The sequence below is a fragment of the Necator americanus genome, chromosome II (assembly GCF_031761385.1).
Source record: "Necator americanus strain Aroian chromosome II, whole genome shotgun sequence".
In the NCBI taxonomy this organism is placed as follows: Eukaryota; Metazoa; Nematoda; class Chromadorea; order Rhabditida; family Ancylostomatidae; genus Necator; species Necator americanus.
In genome coordinates, this window is record NC_087372.1 from 13000759 (window position 1) to 13019655 (window position 18897).

General features: G+C 37.7%; 1 protein-coding gene across 3 annotated transcripts in view; it reads left to right on the forward strand.

Annotated features, from left to right (window-relative positions):
- The window catches only part of RB195_017683 (uncharacterized protein), a gene marked incomplete at both ends in the record, with an annotated part of 127759 nt that overhangs the window by 21356 nt on the left and 87506 nt on the right, over positions 1 to 18897 (forward strand). For all 3 annotated transcript variants that reach the window (XM_064184781.1, XM_064184782.1, XM_064184780.1), the window contains 3 exons: positions 7371 to 7505; positions 10398 to 10472; positions 11225 to 11315. In XM_064184781.1, the coding sequence (XP_064040661.1) occupies positions 7371 to 7505; positions 10398 to 10472; positions 11225 to 11315 (301 nt within the window). The remainder of the gene's footprint in view (positions 1 to 7370; positions 7506 to 10397; positions 10473 to 11224; positions 11316 to 18897) is intronic.

Consider the following 18897-nt stretch of genomic DNA (forward strand, 5'->3'; position numbering starts at 1 on the left):
CGCGTTCAAGACTTTCTTACACGCGTCGCCCCAATTTCCTCGTTTGCATTGTGGAACATCGTTGGAAACAAAATTCCCTCCTTTCCCACATCGAGAAATTCTTCTTCCTCCCCATTCGCAGAAGGATTAATTGAAAATCTTAAATTCATTGCTATTATCATGACCTGTCATCACTTTCTCTCTAGGTAACACCTCTGGACATCGATAAATAAATAAAGGAAACAAAAAATAAACATCCAATTCATGTTTGAGGGAATCCCGCAGGACTTTTTGAAGTTGTGAGGAGCCAACTTTGATTCTGTTCACATCTCTCGCTTTTCGTTTCCATCAATTATCATCTTCCCATTTTTGTTTTTTATCCGCCCATTCTTATCTCTGTATAATTTCCCTACTTCCTTATAATCACCTTTCGACTGATCACTATCTTATTGGATGAACACCGTTGATTTGAGCAATTTTAATCTTCTTTTTTTGAAAAAAAATCTCTCTCAGATCCCTGATTTATTTTCTAGGCGTTGAAAAATGGAACAATTTCATCCTTATGAATTCGGTTTGAAATCAAGTGTTTTCTAAAAATTGAACCCATTACAATTTTACTTCATTTCTTCGTTAAAAATACGAGTTTCAAATGTATCGTGGTATAACCGTACCTAGACGTTTATTAAACAATGTTTATGAGAATTATTACCCAAGAAAGTAATTTCTTCACAAAAATTCGCTAAGAGCTTCGACTCACGTTTTGACTCATTATCTAAGCCTGTTTCTTTTGTCATTTGTAATTATTCACTCAAAATATTCATGCGATTTGTGATGTTGAGGTTCGTCAATCAGTAGAACAAGTTCTGCTGTGGTTCTTCCACTAGAATAAATCCTCTTCGATTTTTCCTGGTTCCCCGGCCGCTCTCTATCTATCGCAAGGTTTTTCTAGGCTTGATGTGCTCCTCTTAGTGCCGAACATTTAGTATCGCCGGATAACAGATGTTCATCAATGTGCATCTCGGGAAGTCCTCAATTTTGAATTTCAAATTCAAGTGCTGTTTGAAATGCATTTCCAGCCGCAGTCATATAACCATGCATTAATATTTCGATCATAAAATTAGCTTCAGCTGGTTTTTCCACATAATCGTACAGCGAGCACCTCGAATTTTTCCAAATAAATTATCATAAATTTAAGGATCTCTTTAAAATTTTCTCAACAATTTTCTGCAGCTTCCTCTCCTTCTAGCGGGAACGTTTTCGGATTCATTTTGAAACAAAACTTAAGGATATATTTGTTCCGGGTGGACGTTTACAAACCTCGTTCCTCGTTCCGCGTAGATTCTTCTCCTTCTTCAGTTGACGAAACAACCCGAGTTCCATAATCAAATTGCATTTTCTCATATCGGTTTTTCTCACTTGTAAAAGGGAACGTCTGAAGTTCGTTTCCCTCTAGTTAGTCTGGAAAGAAACGGGGATAGGTGCCGTTGGTGCATCCCCGAAGTTAGGGAGCATTTGCAAACTATTTTATGTTTTTCTGGGAGGCCGAATCCGCTGCGGATTAGTCAGAAGTTGCTTGAGGATCTATATAAACCCGAGCATAGCTTAATTTTCGCCGATTTCTCAGTAAGTTTTTCCGGCGATCAGTCCCGGCGAGTCTTGCGCGCAGTCGGTCGGCCACCGCCACCGGTTGCACAGGTGCTGGCCGCCTCTGAGCCTCAGCGCTAGTCAGCGTCCTCGACCTCCGAGCATCTTTCTCCGGTCGTTACGCCGATTCCTCTCAAATTTCACACCGCTTCCGAGAGTTCCTGCACACGGCTATTCCACTCTATGTTTCGAGGCGCTCAAAAGTATGAGATTCCATCATCGTCACAGCATCGTAGCCGCCAGGATTTGGGATACGCTAGAGTGAGTTCGAGTTTGCCTGAACTAGACCTGAGTACGATTTCTGTGCTGTGATTTGATTCGAGCAGGAGTTTCATGAGCTGTCGGCCTTCTTCGAAAAATCAACTGCTTCCATAACAACATAAGGTGCCGTGTGACCTTATAAATGATTTATTTCAAACGCTCTTTCTACGCTACAATGGGGAACCCGCGTGAGAGTTGTTTCCGAATATTCGAGACATGGAGTCGAGAACACTAATTTTTCAATCTTCCCTGGATTGAACACGGACAGCGGCGGCGGCACAACTAATCTAATTCTGATTGAAGAGTGCAGCACTAGGCCTATTTGCAAGCGCATCCTTGTGACGTCATCCGTTTAGCAACAGCTGATTTGAATTGCTTATTCGCCACAGTCAGTTGCTTCTCAGTTTGTCAATCAAGGTGCTCTGGGACCCGTTCATCACAGAGATGAATGTAACGCACTCGAAAAAGTGAGGAACTATTCAAAGACACTCGAACCTTTTCCAAAAAAAAAATGCTAAATTATTTTCTTTCTATAAACTCATATGACCGGGGTTGTCTTACTGGTTCTGAACTTCTGAATAAGGTGAACTTTTCATAACGTTAGTTTTAAAAAAAGTCCCTGGCAACTTTCTCTTTTCTGCACGAGAAATATCATTTTTCCATGCAATTTTAAAAATTTGTAGGCTATTGTCTAGTTAAACTTCTGGATTCTCTTTTCATCTATTATTTTGTAAGAAACAGCTGAGAAACCGATATCTCTTCAATCTATTGTTTATATATAAATAAATTATTTATTTTTCAGTATTAAGCAGCATTAGTTGTAGCTCTCCACGTAGCTAAACAAATTGTTTCGAAGAGAACAAAAGCTATGGATTTGCATTATACGAGTGGAAGGGATTATTAGACAGTATCTGGAAAACCTTGAGAGATCGATTTTCTTCACAGAAGATATTTTTGTATTTTCTTTTCATGAGATGCCAAGCATAAATTCGACGACAAGAACCTCTACAATTCCGGTTATCTGATCTTTTTTTCTCCTCTTCTAATTTTCTCACAATCTGTTGAAAATGATTGAACCTGCTGGAAATTTCACTGTAAAGCACCAGAGTAGGCCACAGAAAAAACATTCTTTCCTTTCGAATAAATACTTTCCATTCTGTAGAAGAGGATTTTTGAAGAGTCAAATCACTGTTGTCGGTTTTTTCACACTTAGTTTCTCAATACATTTAAACAAAAATAAACAAAACGAAGAAAAAGTTGCCGCTGAAAAGAATCAACAAAGGAACTTCCTCAACTTTTCTATTTTGTGTCAAATAATTCTATTCGCTCGCGATACGTAGTTTTAATCTTGGTTTTTCCTATTGATAGTCTTTTTTCCGAAGTTTCTTTTATAGCATCTGAACTAAACTATTCCAGAAAAATGGAAAATTCCGCCTATGCTTTCGGCTACAGTAATTGAATAGGTTTAATTAGTATTTAAAAGGACATTAAATGAATTATATCAGGAAAGTCTCGGGAGCACACTGAAAATCTGTACCTTTGACTGCTTGGAACCTATAAATAGGTAATTAAATCAATTCGCAGCGAAATTTAAATTTTTTTTCCAAGGTTAGCTAAGCTAAACATAGAGGCATATTCAAAAATTTGAGAATTGTTTAATTTAAACTAATTGAACAAAGATTTTTTGTGTTATCAAATGGACTATACGTGATGTATGGGATATGCGCATGTTTCTTCTCTTTTCTTCGTATTTCTCGTCTTTCTACTATAAATCCATTTTTCTCACGGGAAAGACGTCTTGTAATCGTATTTGTTTATCAGATGTTCTGTTTACTTTCTCATGCTACAAACTCATGTTAGTCGGAACCATCGGTCAACATCCTCATCGTCTAAGCACGGACGGACCGGTCGAGTTACACGAACAGTTGTTTAGTTTAAACAAAACTCGACTCATTTGCGATCATTTCGGCTTACCTGAAATATCCACGAAAACATTTGGAACGTTCTGCCGACACGAGGAAGTGAATTGGCACCGAAATCATCTTGTTCACTCCAAAACATTATAAAATATTCATTCGCTGCAAAATTGCGATCCTTCGAGAATACTCGGAGATTTCGAATATAACGTGTATTCAAGCACTGATCGATAATGTAATACCGTGAAAATTGAAGTATGTCATTAGCGACAAAAGTGCGTTCGTATAGAAATTGTTGGGTAATGTCGGTTGAAAATTACAGCACTCCTTGGGGAGCGAAACTTCCCTAGGACATATTTTACAACCTTTTTCCAAAAAAAAAACCCAAAAGTTCTCTTTACAGTAGCCTCTCCCTCTGTGTGTTCTCTCGAATAGAGATCGTTTCCGATATTCATAGAGGACGGAAAAGTGGATTTCTAGTAACAGAATATTTAACGCGCAAAGTTACGGCTGGTGGCCTGAAAAAGTGTGTGAATAAAGGTGGAGACAAATTTGTTCACTGCCCTTTTTTGTAGATTAATAGCTTGATCACTGCAACAATCAAAAAAATTGCCATAGAGTTCAATGACGCGTTAGCCATTGAGCAGAAGTTGAACGCTTTCCAATCGCTCTTTTCGTCACTACACGTGATTTCTCCCCTATCGTATTCGATCGCCACATTGAAATCATTGCACACAAATTTTGTACCCAAAATAATAGTACTTGATTCCGACCGATTCCAACTATAGCGCAATGTTAAAAGAACTCTCACGCAGGTCTAGGCGAGAACAAGATGGTAGCGATTTTTTTTTCGGCCGAACTATAGCCGCCTTCGTAAGATTAGTTCTAAAAACTTATTTAAAAAAGTTCAAAACGCTTGAAGATATTAGAAAATAAGCATTAAAGGTGAGCAAACAAGGTTATTAAAACAGGCATAATTCCCAGAAGCAGAAGCCGAGTCCAGAGGGCAGAGGGTGACTTTTCATTGTTTCTTCTATCAGTTTCAGTTCTTTGTCTTGTCCTCTTATGGCATTCTCTTGTTGTCACATTCATATTTTTGCGCAGTTTTTCTTCGTATTTTTGTATCCCATTTGCAAAGTGGTTTTTGTCCTGCTCCTATTTTTCTTTTTGAACAATTCAGAAATTAGGTTTTATCTAAAACATTGAGAAAAAATAGTGAACTGTCACGAAAATCACGAGGAAGAGCTCAGCCTCGAATAAAATAATAAATAATAAATAATCTAGAACTAAGAGAAGAATAGATCAGATTTTAGAATTCAACACTGTTGCTTAAAAGAAACCACGGATTCCTTGGTTCTTTTTCCATGAGTAAATCATGATTTATTTCTTCCATTTGCTCTTTCTCTATCGTTTTGCTTTGCTTGAGAACGGGGAGAAAAACACCCCATAGTCACCGGTTCGTTCCGATCCTGTTCGTTTCATCAACTCCGATGTTACCGTGAATTTTCTAGATTCCTCATTGTTCATATATTCTATTTTTTTTTTCGTTGCCAGCTGTTAAACTCGGTAACTCATCGAGACTCGTGCTGGACTTCCTGTCGACGAAGACGTTGTCGCGCGCATCTACTCACAATAGCCAATGTTAGAGCGCGTCGGATTCGATTTGTCTGCTCATACTCCACTTTTCTCGGCTCATCTCGAAGCGCTCACTATTCTTCTATCGGCCAAAGTGTGGATGAACGCGGTGAAAACCACGATATGATTCCATTTTTACATGCGGTAAGTGTCTTTCCAGCCGAAAATTTCCGGTGTCCACGCCAATTGTTGTGTCCCTGCAATTCCGCTTCTACAACAAAGACTGACGATCAATGCGAATCGATTCATTTTCGCTGTTGATTCGCTATTCGTCGAACGAAATTGAATGAATGAAGGCTCTTTCCGTGTCACATAGCCAGCAAAATCGATTTTTCACTCATGAAAAGGTGATTGTACGTTGATTGCATGGGGCTGTACCAACACGGGAAATCCGTTCGAAGCAGGGGAACAATGCCTGGCGCCGCTGCTGCACTTCGTGGATATGCTCGACGACTATTCCTAGGATGTTTCACTCCTAGAGCTCCTTCGCAACCGCCTATTGATGTATGTAATATAATTTACTGGAAAATTCCTATTTTTATTGTTATACTCACGGTCTCAAGTTGTGGCTCTTCCATTCTTTTGACGTTTCCTCCACACTTTTTTATTTTTTGTGAATTTAAAAATGGAATTCCACTGGAGTGGGCTCACTTGGTGCTTAGTTGACACAATGAACGAGAATTTCTTTCGGATTTCAAAACTGAAACCTCAGGTTTTCTTGGATTGGTTAGTAACGGGAATACAAATTTGAAGACTCGTTCTCGGCTCATAAAATATCGGTTAAAATCTCGAACTTTCGGTAAATACTATTTCCGCAAGCAATTGCAAAAAGAAATTTCATTGGGAAATTAGATTTTTGTGACTAAGGGTTCCATTACATTTCAGATTTTTTCAAGGACTTTGAAATACGATCCTCTAACACTTTTCTCATTTTTATTCACTAAATTTTAGCTTTCTGCCCATTTCATGATGCTTCTTGAGTAAACATTCGTCGTACTCCAGTCTGAATAAATTTTATCACTTCTTTTCCGTCTATTTCAAAATCAAATTTATCTCTTTACATTTATCCGGCTGCATCTTAATCTAAGCAGTAGTTTTGTTTTTCTTTAATGTTTATTGTTCTACTTGGGACGTGGAAACCAGTACTTTTAAGTTTTTCCCCATGAAGTGGCCTTTTTGTAGGCAGATCTTTGCTAATGGAAAACTAGAGAATAGTAATTTTTAACAGTAAATTATCATTGAAAAGATTTTCCTGAAGTATTTTGAGAGCGAATTGTCGTAGTGAGGAGCCCGAGGCTTCACCCACTCCTTAGTCAATACAAGATAGAGAAAGATCTTATTCGCTTCATTTTTCCTCTTTTTTCCTCTCTTTTCCTCAGGTAATGGCCACTTTTAAAAGAGCAGATGACAGCAAAAAATCACTAGCGATCTTTATTTTAGTCCTTTGTACTTTTGGGAAACGCCCTATGGGCGCTAAATTCCAGGAGGGAGGAGGGGGGGGGGCTAGAAGTATAAACACACCTTTGTATGCTATTTGTGTTTTTTTTTTCACATGTATAAATAATATTCTGACCTTATATAGTCCAACTAACGATTGTTGGAAGTCTGTGGGATCCTGCTTAATCCGGCTAGGAAAAACGACTAGGATTACGCTAATCCCGTCATAAGAAATGAACTCTATGGATGGAAGAAGGCGAAAGAATTAGCTTCTATTTGCTCAACGGAAAAATTGAAAAAATGAAGGACGATGCGGAAGCGAAGAAGTATTTTCTATCAGGCAAATCCATGTAATTATGATATGATTTTGAATAATGCTTCTATTCTTTTTTTCCTCATTTTGTTTTAATTTTTGCCAAATCCTGTCTCATTTCTCAAATTCAAATAATTTTTCCCTTTGTTTTTTCTTTGTTCGCTTAGAATTTTCGGTTTTTTTAGTTGTCCGGTGACTGGACTCAAGTTGAGATTATCCGGCTCTCCACCGAAGGAGGTGGGCTTGGTTTTGGTATTGTCGGAGGAACGAGCACCGGTGTCGTGGTGAAGACGATTCTTCCGGGAAGTCCTGCTGACAGAGTAGGTTTTCTTATTATTCACGATTTTTTTAGAGTTTCTTTTTCATTTCCGCTACTATAGCGTGATTTTTTTGCTTATTACTACGTGTGTCATTTTCTTGCGTAGCCGACCTTTTTTGAGTTTCTCAAATTTCAAAAGTAATTTTGAAGGGATCTTGCTCTTTCTCGCCTTTCCACGTTTAATAGTGCATGAAATTGAAAACTCTGCTAATTTATTTTCTTTTTCTTTTTTATCTTCTCCTTGTTAACCTTTCTTCCTCCACCTCCACCTCTACCTCCAAGAAATACTAACCTGCACAGTTTAAGAGGACCTGTACTAGATTTGTTATCCAGATTTCTAGAAATTCTGTTTATGTGTAATTTAAAGTTTTTCTCAAAGTTATTTCATCATAAATGTCCTTCGAAGGAAATGAGGAAGGAGGTAACCCGATTGAACAACTATCCCAAGATTTCCACTCCAGATTTCGAATTCGATTTCAAGAGACATTTTTGATAAATGATGTGTCGAGTAATCCCAACTCGAAGAGTCTTGAGAAGTGTACTTTTTTACCTTGATAATATTCTCCAACTTCACTCATTTAGAGGGATTACCGCGGAATTGTTGAAATGAAAAATTGACACATTTGTTTTAAACTTCTGAGGTTTTTCACAACCATTAGAGCACTCTCAACACTTACGGTATGCTACATGTTTGAGCAAAGAAGACTCCGCTTCAAAGCGAAGGTCAAAGGATTAATCTACCTGGGATTTCTCGTATTTTGCACTATGGGCTGCAGGTAGAAGAGCTACGAAAGCGTCCGAGGCCAAAACCTGTCCAACATCTCACGCTGCACAAGGAAAGAGCATCAGAAAACAGGAAATTTATGAACGAGTGGAACTCGGCATAGATACATATGCATCCTTCCAGTCTTCTTGGATTGGCAAAAAAATCGATTTTCACTTTTCAAGGAAAAAATCTGGTTCGGCACTGCTAATATTTTAGCATATACAAGTGAAGACATCAAAATTATCCCAAATAGTTTAGCCATAGAGTTTTTAAAGTCTTTTTTCGTGAATATAAACTCTGCTTACTCTTTTGCAACGAATCGGTGATTTTGCATCGTTTGTGACAAAAATCAACACAATTAAAAACTGGTCCATCTCAAAAGAAGTGTTACGTTTGCGATCAGCATAGTTAATGGCTTCATCAGGGTCAAACTTAGTAGGATTTTGGAGATCCCCTGCTAATAAGGCCGCCTGATATAGCCGAAGATGACGTTCCTGTCGCGAATTGTGTTACTTACAGTAGTACCGATAGTGCTTTGTTGGGATGTTTTCGTCTCGGAATTGAAAGTTTCGGAAGACGGAAGAAAGAATTAGGATTTGCTTTTACCATCCTAACTAGATTGCTCGACTTCTGAGCAGCAATGTATACTAGTTATTAGCTCCTCAAAATCTGGAATAATCTCTGCCATGGTTGGAACCTTTTTTTTCAATTTTTGTTTGTAAAATGAATTGAACATTCAGCACATTTTAACGAGCAAATTGACAGTGAAAAACTTTGACTTTTGGACTCAAACCTAGGTTGAGTCAGGGTTTTTTGCTTAGGATTGTTATTTTCCTTGCCAAATCGCGAGACTATAAGGTTCATTTGTTGTTTTTTCTTTCAAATTTTCATTTTTACTTTTTTAAATTTTCAAATTACTACTTTTTGGGCCAGTTCAATTTCATTCCATCTCATTTGTCCATTAAATTTCCAAGTAATACTCAATGTGAACTCTGGAAATCATCAGAGAAGCAAACTCCAAATTACCCCGTTCCTCGTTTATTATGGAATTAGCTTTTGCTGTTTGTTTTTATCCACTGTTTGCTTCTGTGTCATCACTGCGCTCTCACCTGCGCCCCTGCATTACCACCGCCAAAAATATTTTCATCGGATTTCCGGGACTGTCACTCATTTTCGGAAGGAAAAAAGTCGCTTTCAAGAACTGCTCGGGTACGATATGAACATTGAGTTTCAGTAGTAGTTTTGCTAGTTTTGGCTTGACGGCAGCCTATTACGAAGTTAAGGTAGTGTCGAAACCACATGGAAAATACAAAGTTCGGGGTGTAGATTACAAATATTGTCCTTAATTCCTACTAAATACGTTAAAACGCCCAACCCCTGTCCACTTTACGGTCCGCTCAGGAGCCTATTCATTGGTTTTACTTAAATAGGCTGCTGAGAAGAACTCATTGATCCTCGACCGCTCGCTCGTGGATGCGACACATGCGCAAGAGCGGCGCGTCATCTCGTGTCTCGTAGGAACAAACGCCGTTTTGCACGCCTCTTTTCAGTAAGATCAGGCGGAATTAAGCGGGTCCATGCTCATATTCCTAATCCACATCCCGAACTAGAGAGCTCAATAATTTCAAGATACGCTGCTTTTAAAAACCTTGTCGCAAGCAGTCTTCGTGCCCATTATTGTACTTTGTGAACTTGTAACTTGAAGGTGAATTATTGTTCTTTTCCTCAAGCATATGAGGTTGAGAGTGCTTCTGCATACAGCTGATAATAATCAAACTGTAGAAGAGGTCAGGCTCCTCAAAAGTAGAGTGTAACGGTGTTGTAATGCAAGCTGAAGGGGGCTCAAAATTTCAGTCCACACTAAAGTGCTCGTTCTCTCTTTTCCCAAAATCTCTGTTCCATAACGGTCCTGAATGAATGGATCGGATGCTGCCTCAAGAAATGAGCTGTTAACTCGATTTGCGATTTCGTATACCCTTTCCTAAAAATCGCAAGACATTGGACCCGTTTTGATTCTACACTATCTTTGGTTCCAAGCCGATAGCCAAGTGGTTTTTTGTGGTTATGAAATCCGCATTCGTTAAGTTTCCGGAAAGTAGAATCCCATCAGATTGTCTTAAATTTCAGGATCGACGATTACGACCGGGAGATCATGTGCTGCAGATTGGAAATGTAAGCACACACGGAATGAGCAGTCAGCAGGTATTTATTGAATGTAGTTATTAATATTAAATATTATATTAATATTAATCATTGATATTAATAAATAGTAATTAGCATCTTCACACACATCGAGGTTACGGTAATGAGAACCTGGAAGTCATAGCACTTCAAGCGCCATGACTTCGCTAAAAATAAAAATAAAGCTCTAAAAAGAGCTAAAAAAAGCTCTGTGAAAGCTTTTTTCTTTTTAAGTTCGGGAAATTTCACCATGCCCTTTCAATTTAAAACTCACTATGAAAACTAAAGAGGGTAATCACTTGAGGTAATAGACTCCTCTCAAAACTTGTTGCATTGATTTTGGAGCTCAGTTTAATCAATAATAGCTATAGGGAAATTTTTTGAAATCTTTTGCCGCATTTTACTCATAGTTTTTTATACCCACCGTTTTGGTTCTGCCTAATTGGCTAATTTGACTTCAATTTTTTTTTAGAACTATTGGATTCTTCACAAATTCTTAGTGTTTTTTTTGGAGAATATTTGTATTCAATAAACTTATATCTTTTGGAGGTGACAACGGCAAGTGAAGGAATACCTAACAACTTGAAATATCGAATAAGGCTCCCGGAATTCAGAGATTTCCGTTCAAAGTGACTGTAAAATTCGAAATATCAGTTCTTTAAAAAGTCTTCGGAGTTTGCTAATTCGAAAAATAGATTAATTCGCGAGGAAAGGTCTTCTGGGATCGTATGCATCAATTGCTGAGAAATTGAGAAAAGACTGAGAAATTCCAGGTGGCCACCATCCTCCGACAACAGGATTCCGTTGTTGAAATGATTGTCGGTCGTCCAATTAACTATGCGGATCGACCTCCGGACAGTAGTGGTAGGTGTCCATTTATAGAAACTCCTTCTATCGTATCCGTTAATGTGTTTGCATCGTGTTTGCTTCGTGGTTTCTTATCGACTGACAAAACCAAACTTTTTAGAGCCATTATTAGAATTGTGGTTTTTTTTCCAAGTTTGCCATAAAATTAGTCGATATCTTTCTTTCTGAGTTTGAGTGAAACGAGATAAAATAAAATATGGAAATATGAATAATACTAATAAACAATTAAGATTGTTTGATTTGTTCATTTGTTTTCTAACTGGAAGGAATATTTAAGTTATTCGAGTTTGAACCAAATAACATTAAACAATCAGTATGTGATTGACCTTCCCTGTCAATCGTATTTATATTACCAGCGGTGTGGGAAAAACATCTGTTTCGGAATAATTCTAAGTTTGCATTGGTAACTGATTGAGATGTCGTCGTCCATTTCTTGAAGTAGCTAATCTGTATTGTAGGTATTCTGGTTGAGAAGTTTGGATTCGAAAGGTTTGAGTGGAACAAAATAAAATAAAATTAAGAAAATAATGGATAATAATACACAATACAATAAATTTTGGACCCGAAACATTGAAGATGATTTCATTTAAAACCTTATTCCTGGTCGCTGAAGACATAACTTCTTTGATTTTTGCTTCATATCACCTTCTTTTGAGCAGAATTCGCTCCATTTTGAAATCCGCCATTTTTTGCAGCGTATCAGTAACAACTAACGATTGATGTTATATACAGTAGAATAGTAATTCGCAGTCAGCGAATCTTTTACGATTTCACCTACTGAAAAAACTACCATCCGCTAAAATGGATGGATTCTAAGGTTGATTTACGGCTGTTAATTCCTCTAATCCCCATAAACTCACCAACGTCTTCATCTGTAACCACCCACTCTCGACTATGGTTTATGGAAAGAGTAAATTTAAAGCTATGTTGCTTGTACTTTCTCATTTGATACAAGATTTTTTATTTGCGGGACCATTCCTAACCGTCGATCTTTGGATCTTTCCTAACCAGTGTTGCCTGCCTACTACATCGTCTATAGTGTTCTATTCTATAGTGTACAGGGGTAGAGAAACTTCTTGCACATCTTAGAAAAGATGTGCACATAGATTTTTTAAATATGTAGAGGTTTTTATTGCTATCACTCACTTCACTTTATCGGTGTCACTTTTTTAAAATCGTATTTCAAATTTCCTGTCGTGCTAGGAATGAAGACATTCTCATCAGTCACAAACATATGCGGATTCGATATGCTTTACTCCCTTATTGCACAGATTTTTGCAGAAACTCCTCTTTTCGGTTTTTCGGTTCGGAAAATCAGCCTCCTTCATAAGGGGAGGTGTAGAGGTGAATATTACCTAGCCTTTCAAGTCATCTCTGCGCTCCTAAGCGACATTCTTTTCTTAGATTTTTTCAATGCCCCTTGTTCAACCCTTTTTTCCATTTATACAATTTTTTGCGTCCACGTTCTTATCGTAGCTCGTATTTTTGAACTTCGCTTTCATTCCTGCCTTCTATCAAATATTCGAATAATCGAATATTTTATATTACATTTTGATCATTTTCTGTTCGAATTTCGGTGAAAAATAATCGAAATATTCGTCCATAACATATCTTCACTTTGAAGGTTGACGTAGTGTAAGTAGATACCTTATTTAGAAGCACTTACCTCTGAAATTCGTCTAGTAGTCCTTTCAAATTTGGGATTATCACTCCTCTTTAAAAGATTTCACTCGGATTGGACGTATTTGAACATTGAGTCGAACACTGCTCTCCAAGAGATTGAAAATTCTAAAAAAGTTTGGTTGAGAAAATTTTCACAGCGCATTTTTTCCCGTCATCCTAAAGTCTGAGGAATGGATAATTAATATTAATATAGGTGTAGAAATATGTAATACTCATTATTAGAGCATGAAATTATATGAAGGGAATATATAGAAACTTGTCGCTACGCCATAAACTGACAATAATTCCGGATACTACAGTGAACGAGAGTATTTATAAGAAACTCACTGAACTTTTCGAGCTCATAAGGAATTTTCGCTAGACCTCAGCAGAAAAATAAATATGATGGTAGTCGTTTCTGTTAAGAAACGACTACCATCATATTTATTTTTCATCACTTTTCTCAAGAACAATTTCTAATTTTTTAATTTTGATTTTAAAACAAACTTTCCGCCTGGATGAACCCTAAATTTCAAGTCTTCCGCTACGTATGCATAAATATATACGATATTATTATTAACTATGCCTCTTTCGCATCAGTGAATAACGCTCATCACAGACCACCACTTTCATCTTCCGTGATATGAATCCAGAACTATTTATTTACTCGTTAGATTCATATCGTTGTTTTGAGAAAGGAGCTGAAATCGATTCTTTTCCGTTTAGGATCCTCCTTCAAGCATTATACTTAGGTTCTGATTATGTTTGAAGTTCTAGAAGTTTCATAGGAGCATGCGTTCAGCTGTTAGGTAACGTTTTATTGAATTTTATATAATATTTGCTACGTCATAGCCGAATTCTGGCGCAGAGAACGGGGAATTTCGAGTAGTCTCATTCTCAGTACTACGCTACTATTTTATAGCCATAAATATGTGATTTCTCATGGATTTGTCCTGAAAACTTAGTTTGTTTGTTGAGAAAAGGAGGAAAAAATGGTACTTATGATTGATATGTGAAAGCTCTACCATTAAATGAATATAAAATATTTCAGTTTAGAGTCGTTTGCTGAAGCTGGAACATTGAGTGACAATAATCAAATCGTTCTCTCTGCAAACTCTGAAGAGGGTGTGCACTCGGAAAAAGAGGCAGCTAAATTGTGCGGGGGTGGGGATCCCGCTTGCCTTGATAAATCAAGGCGTAACTGCTTATGCAGGCTACTTTCACATGCTGCTTCGCTTCGCTCTCGTTTTCTGCCTCCATCCCAGTCATTATCTGTCCTCTTTACAACGCTTTCCCTACGTGACGTCTCTCCACTGCATCCTTATAACGTCCAGAATCTTCACATGTAGCCATCCGGACCAAAATTGGGATGTGGATACTATTACATTATTTTTTCATAGAAAAACAAAAGCGCCACAAAACCAATTTTTTAAAATGAACTAACTAAGAAATCAAGTCTTTAATAGTGTATATTCGACTTTTTTCTATTATCGGAAATTATTCCAAATATTTGCAGTCAATAAGGGACCTCACCCAGCCTACCCATTTGCTCATACTGTTTTTTTGTACCTTTGGAATTTTAAACTGGCGCTCTACACTACTGAACAGCATAAAAATAAGGACCTCCTTTACACTTTATTGACCTAACCTGCGTTGATGAGAATACATTCATAAGGTTTAACAAGGTAAACAAGGAAAAAGTAGGAAACCTCTGCTTCGAGGTAGAAGGTGGGAATTTCTGAAAAAGAGCCAAAAAAAAATAACTTTAAACTATTTCCATTGTTGATTTATGGTGGAGTACCTGTTTCCAATCACCATACTACCAAAAATTTTCCCAAAAATGCTACGAATTGGAAAAGGGTTTTTTTTTTAAGAAGAGTACTTCAGTTACTTGATTGGTACGTACCACTGCGATCAGAAAAATTACTAAATTTTCATGATTTGATCTCAGAGGAGAGCAAAGAAGCCTCAAATACTGACCACCTCCACATATAGAAATAAATATTCTTCTCGTTCCCCACAGTATGACAGATTCATTCGCTACAATATCTGAGGAATAACGCCGAAAATTCTACGCGACTATCTATAAATCACTTTCCTCAGCTGTAGTTTTTTGCTGGAAGTTTCTGGAACCACCATCTCTATCCGCCTAATTTTTATTGGCTGGATATAGGTTTACAAACCAAGTTTTTACGTCCGTCTTTGTTATTGATTTTTCTCCTTTATTATCCGTCTCATAACTATTCCTCGCAATTCCTCTATGATCGTCGCTGTGCTGCTTTCTTAGAATTAGTACGACCGTATTTCCCAAAATGCTCCTCCAACACAGCGTTTCACCTTGAGAAATAACTTTTCAAAAATAAAACTGCGCTTCTTATGGCCCTCTCATATTATGGATGCAATCGAGGTAAATTCAGTGTTTGTACTGAATGAAACTCATCGCTAATCGATCGTAATTCTCATTTGCTTTCAAATTAAGGGACGATTTTAAAATTTAAAATTTTAAAAAGGGACTCCAACAAGATGAAGTAAGTAAGAGCAATAGAAATCTTTCTTTAAAAATTTTATATGAAAACTTTTCTAAGATGTGCGAGAAATTTCCCTAGTCCAGTATTCTCTAGGGGATACTGCAGGCATGCAACACTGGTTAGGAAAGGTCCAAAGATAGTCGGTTAGGAATGCTCCCGCATATAAAAAGACCCGTAGCAAATGAAAGTACTTAATTCCGGTCGTAATTTTTTACAACCAAACGAAATAAATGGGTTATTTATGGTGGTGGCAGGATGAGGAAGTTTGTTTGTTCTAACCATCTGATCGTCCGCTACTGGCCGTCACTTAGAGGGCTTTAAGGTGCACCGTATCATAGTGGAATCATACATTTTCACCCGAGTATAATTTTTTGAATGCAGTTCTTAATGATATCTTAATATCCCAAATATATAATTTAAAAAGCTAATTTAATCTTTCAAACATGACAATTTGAGGCATTTCGGAAAGTTTGTTGAGAACTTGCAGATGCCACATTTCGGATGTTGTTTGAAGACGTAACTTAACTTTTTGGGCGAATTAAGTAAAAGATAAAGAATCATGGGCCTGAGGCTAATCAGTCCTTTTCGGATACGTCAACGCGTTTGATATCAATACAGAATCATACTGTCGTCCGAAGCTCATAAACGCATGTCAGGCTTGTACATTAACTTGCTGAATCTAGCCGATGCATCAAATAGGTGTTTTTATTCTTTCAGTAAAAAAACCGGTAACAATTTATCGTCCTCGAAATGATGGAGGATTTTGTTCGCCTAGGGCGCTTTCGAACAATCAACAGTACGATCGCAGCCGAACCTTTATCCAACCGCCCATCAACCTCCTAATCTTATGGGAAAAGATAAAACTGAAATAATTGTGTACGGCTGCATAGTTGCTTTGCTTTTGCTAAAAATCATTGATTCTCATCGATCAAATCCCAAAATAATGTGGGTTATTTATTATCGTAAAAGGAGAGTAAGAGGAGAAAAATTACTTTGCAGTTTGGTGTGTGCTCAAGTTTCTCAAGCTCAAATTTCCAGCTCATTTTTGTTCCTTTCTAAGAAAAGCAGCGCGCTAAGAATTTCGATCATTGCCAACTCTTGCTTTCAGAAGTCTATCCAGTAGAATTATTGAAGGAGATTCCCCTCATGTGTTTTTGAGGTTTTTTTTGCACCAGGTTCCCTGAGACTATTCAAATTTTCAAACGACAGTGAAGATTTGCTTGGGAGTTTCTGAATCATTTGTCTGTTGGATTCATTAAAATCGGGAAATTTCCAACATATTTCCCCGCGCCATGATTTTGTGGCCTTCAAAATGGTTCCATCGCGTTCAACGCTGGACGAGAGCCACATGTCAGCTGTGTTGTTGTGCTCCATTTCGACGCATATTCGAAATGCTTCAAAACATATGGGCGCTTTTCTCGCGAGAAGTGTCGCTATATTGATATCATTTCGACGCGTTACGCCTCTGTCAAACTTCCGCTGATTCGCCCCGGTCCTCAGGGACTGCGGCCACACTGCGGTCTCCCTCTCTTCGTCTACGAAGTAAACGAGGCGAACAAGTTCTCGCCTCGTTTTACGTGATGCAAACATTTGAATGTGTATTTGTTTGCGTTTTGTGCGAACATCGTTTCCGTCCGACAAACAGTGGTAGCTCCAGTGCTCCCTGGAAAAAGCGGAAGCCAGCAACAGATGTCTACCATCCGTCGCTTAGCTTCGCCGCTTCGTTCCATTCGTCTTCAACTGCCGCCTGTTTCGCACCCCATGTCCCAATTGAATTTGTCCCCGACGACGACGTGCAATCATTTTTTTATGTGTGAAGTCGGTCCCGTCTTCTGATTTGCAGCATGCTCTCAACGCTCGTCGTTGTTGGTAGGCGGCGGTTGCCGCCGCTGCGGTTTGTGGCGTCTGTTAGCTGTTGCTTACGGAGTCCACGGAAGACCTCGCACGATTCCTCATCCATGTTCTTTGATCAACAATTCAATTGTTGAAAATGTTTTCTCTTTCCCTAGCTAGGGATATTTGTAACACATCAAACTGCGGCATAAGACTCACTTTTTTCTCTAACGCATATTTTTCTCTTTCCGTAGCTTTGATGTGCTTTTATGTACCCATACGTACGTAATTGTACACGACCGACAAATAAACAACAAAATATAACATAACTGCAACATGATGTGTATGTTGACAGTAGTACTAACATATATAGATAAATAAACGATTTCATTATTTTTTCACTAAGTCTTGCAACAATCTGTTACTTGCTCGCTCCTTTTTTAACTCTCAAAATTGATGAAAACATTGGTAAACATCGGATGCATGTATAGGAAAACTGTTTCTAAGTACATACTTCGAATTCGAGATTCGAAAAATCTGCCAAATTTTCATATTAGCTGCTAATTCAAATTTTTCTAATGTTTTACTTACTTCGTTAATTAAAAGAACCCTGCTTTTGATTTAGATTGAAATCAAATTCGGGAAAAAAATCCGAATTTGATTTGATGGACCTTTTAAATTTAGACATTGAGGTTACATTAATTGCAATTAAATTTACTTAATTTTTACTTGTTTTTAATAGTGTTAGTGTTTGCCTAATGTTTCCCTAACTCACTACGTTGGCGACGGTTTCTTCCTAGCATTTACCTCCACCTGACGTCGTATGTCAAAATCGATCAGAAATCCTGGATTTGTCAAATGCAATATCTTATTTATGTACAGTCTCTGGATTTGTTTCATATTTTCGCCGTATGAATCTAAGAAGATTTTTCGGGAACTCCTTCTATCCGTTTTTTATTTTTCGTATATTTCTTTTCTTACAAACTTAATCTTATTTTAAAAAGTTAGCAATTTTCAATTTACGTACGTATTTCACAGCAGTTTTTTGAGCTTCTCATTGTTAGATTCAATTTTTTCATGGATTTGTTTTGACACAGCAATGTTAATGGACACTAAAACAGAATTTTCTATGGAAAAAATTACCTGAATTTTCCTCTTTTTATTCGCTCTTAATTTATACGCAATTCTTTCTGATCGGTTATAAGAAAAAAGTGAGCGTACAGGGGAAAAAAGAAAAAAGAGTTCCAACTTGTAATGTTCGAAGTTTGAGATAAATTATTAACAACGAACTCGGGCTGTACTCATTTAATCTTCTCTACAGTACTCGCTGGCTACACATCCATAGCAAGTCATCTTTTTATCCGCCACCTTCCTTATTCTGCGACACTCGCTGCGCTTTTTCCAACTCTAAATCCATCAAGTCCCAAGATAACGTCGGCTATTTGTTGTCGCAAAAAGAGCGGATAGAAACGCGAAAAATTAGTAGCCCCTGCAGGTCCATATATTTCCTTTGCAACCAGCAGTTTTCGTCTTTTCGGAAGTACCCAAGCACGGGC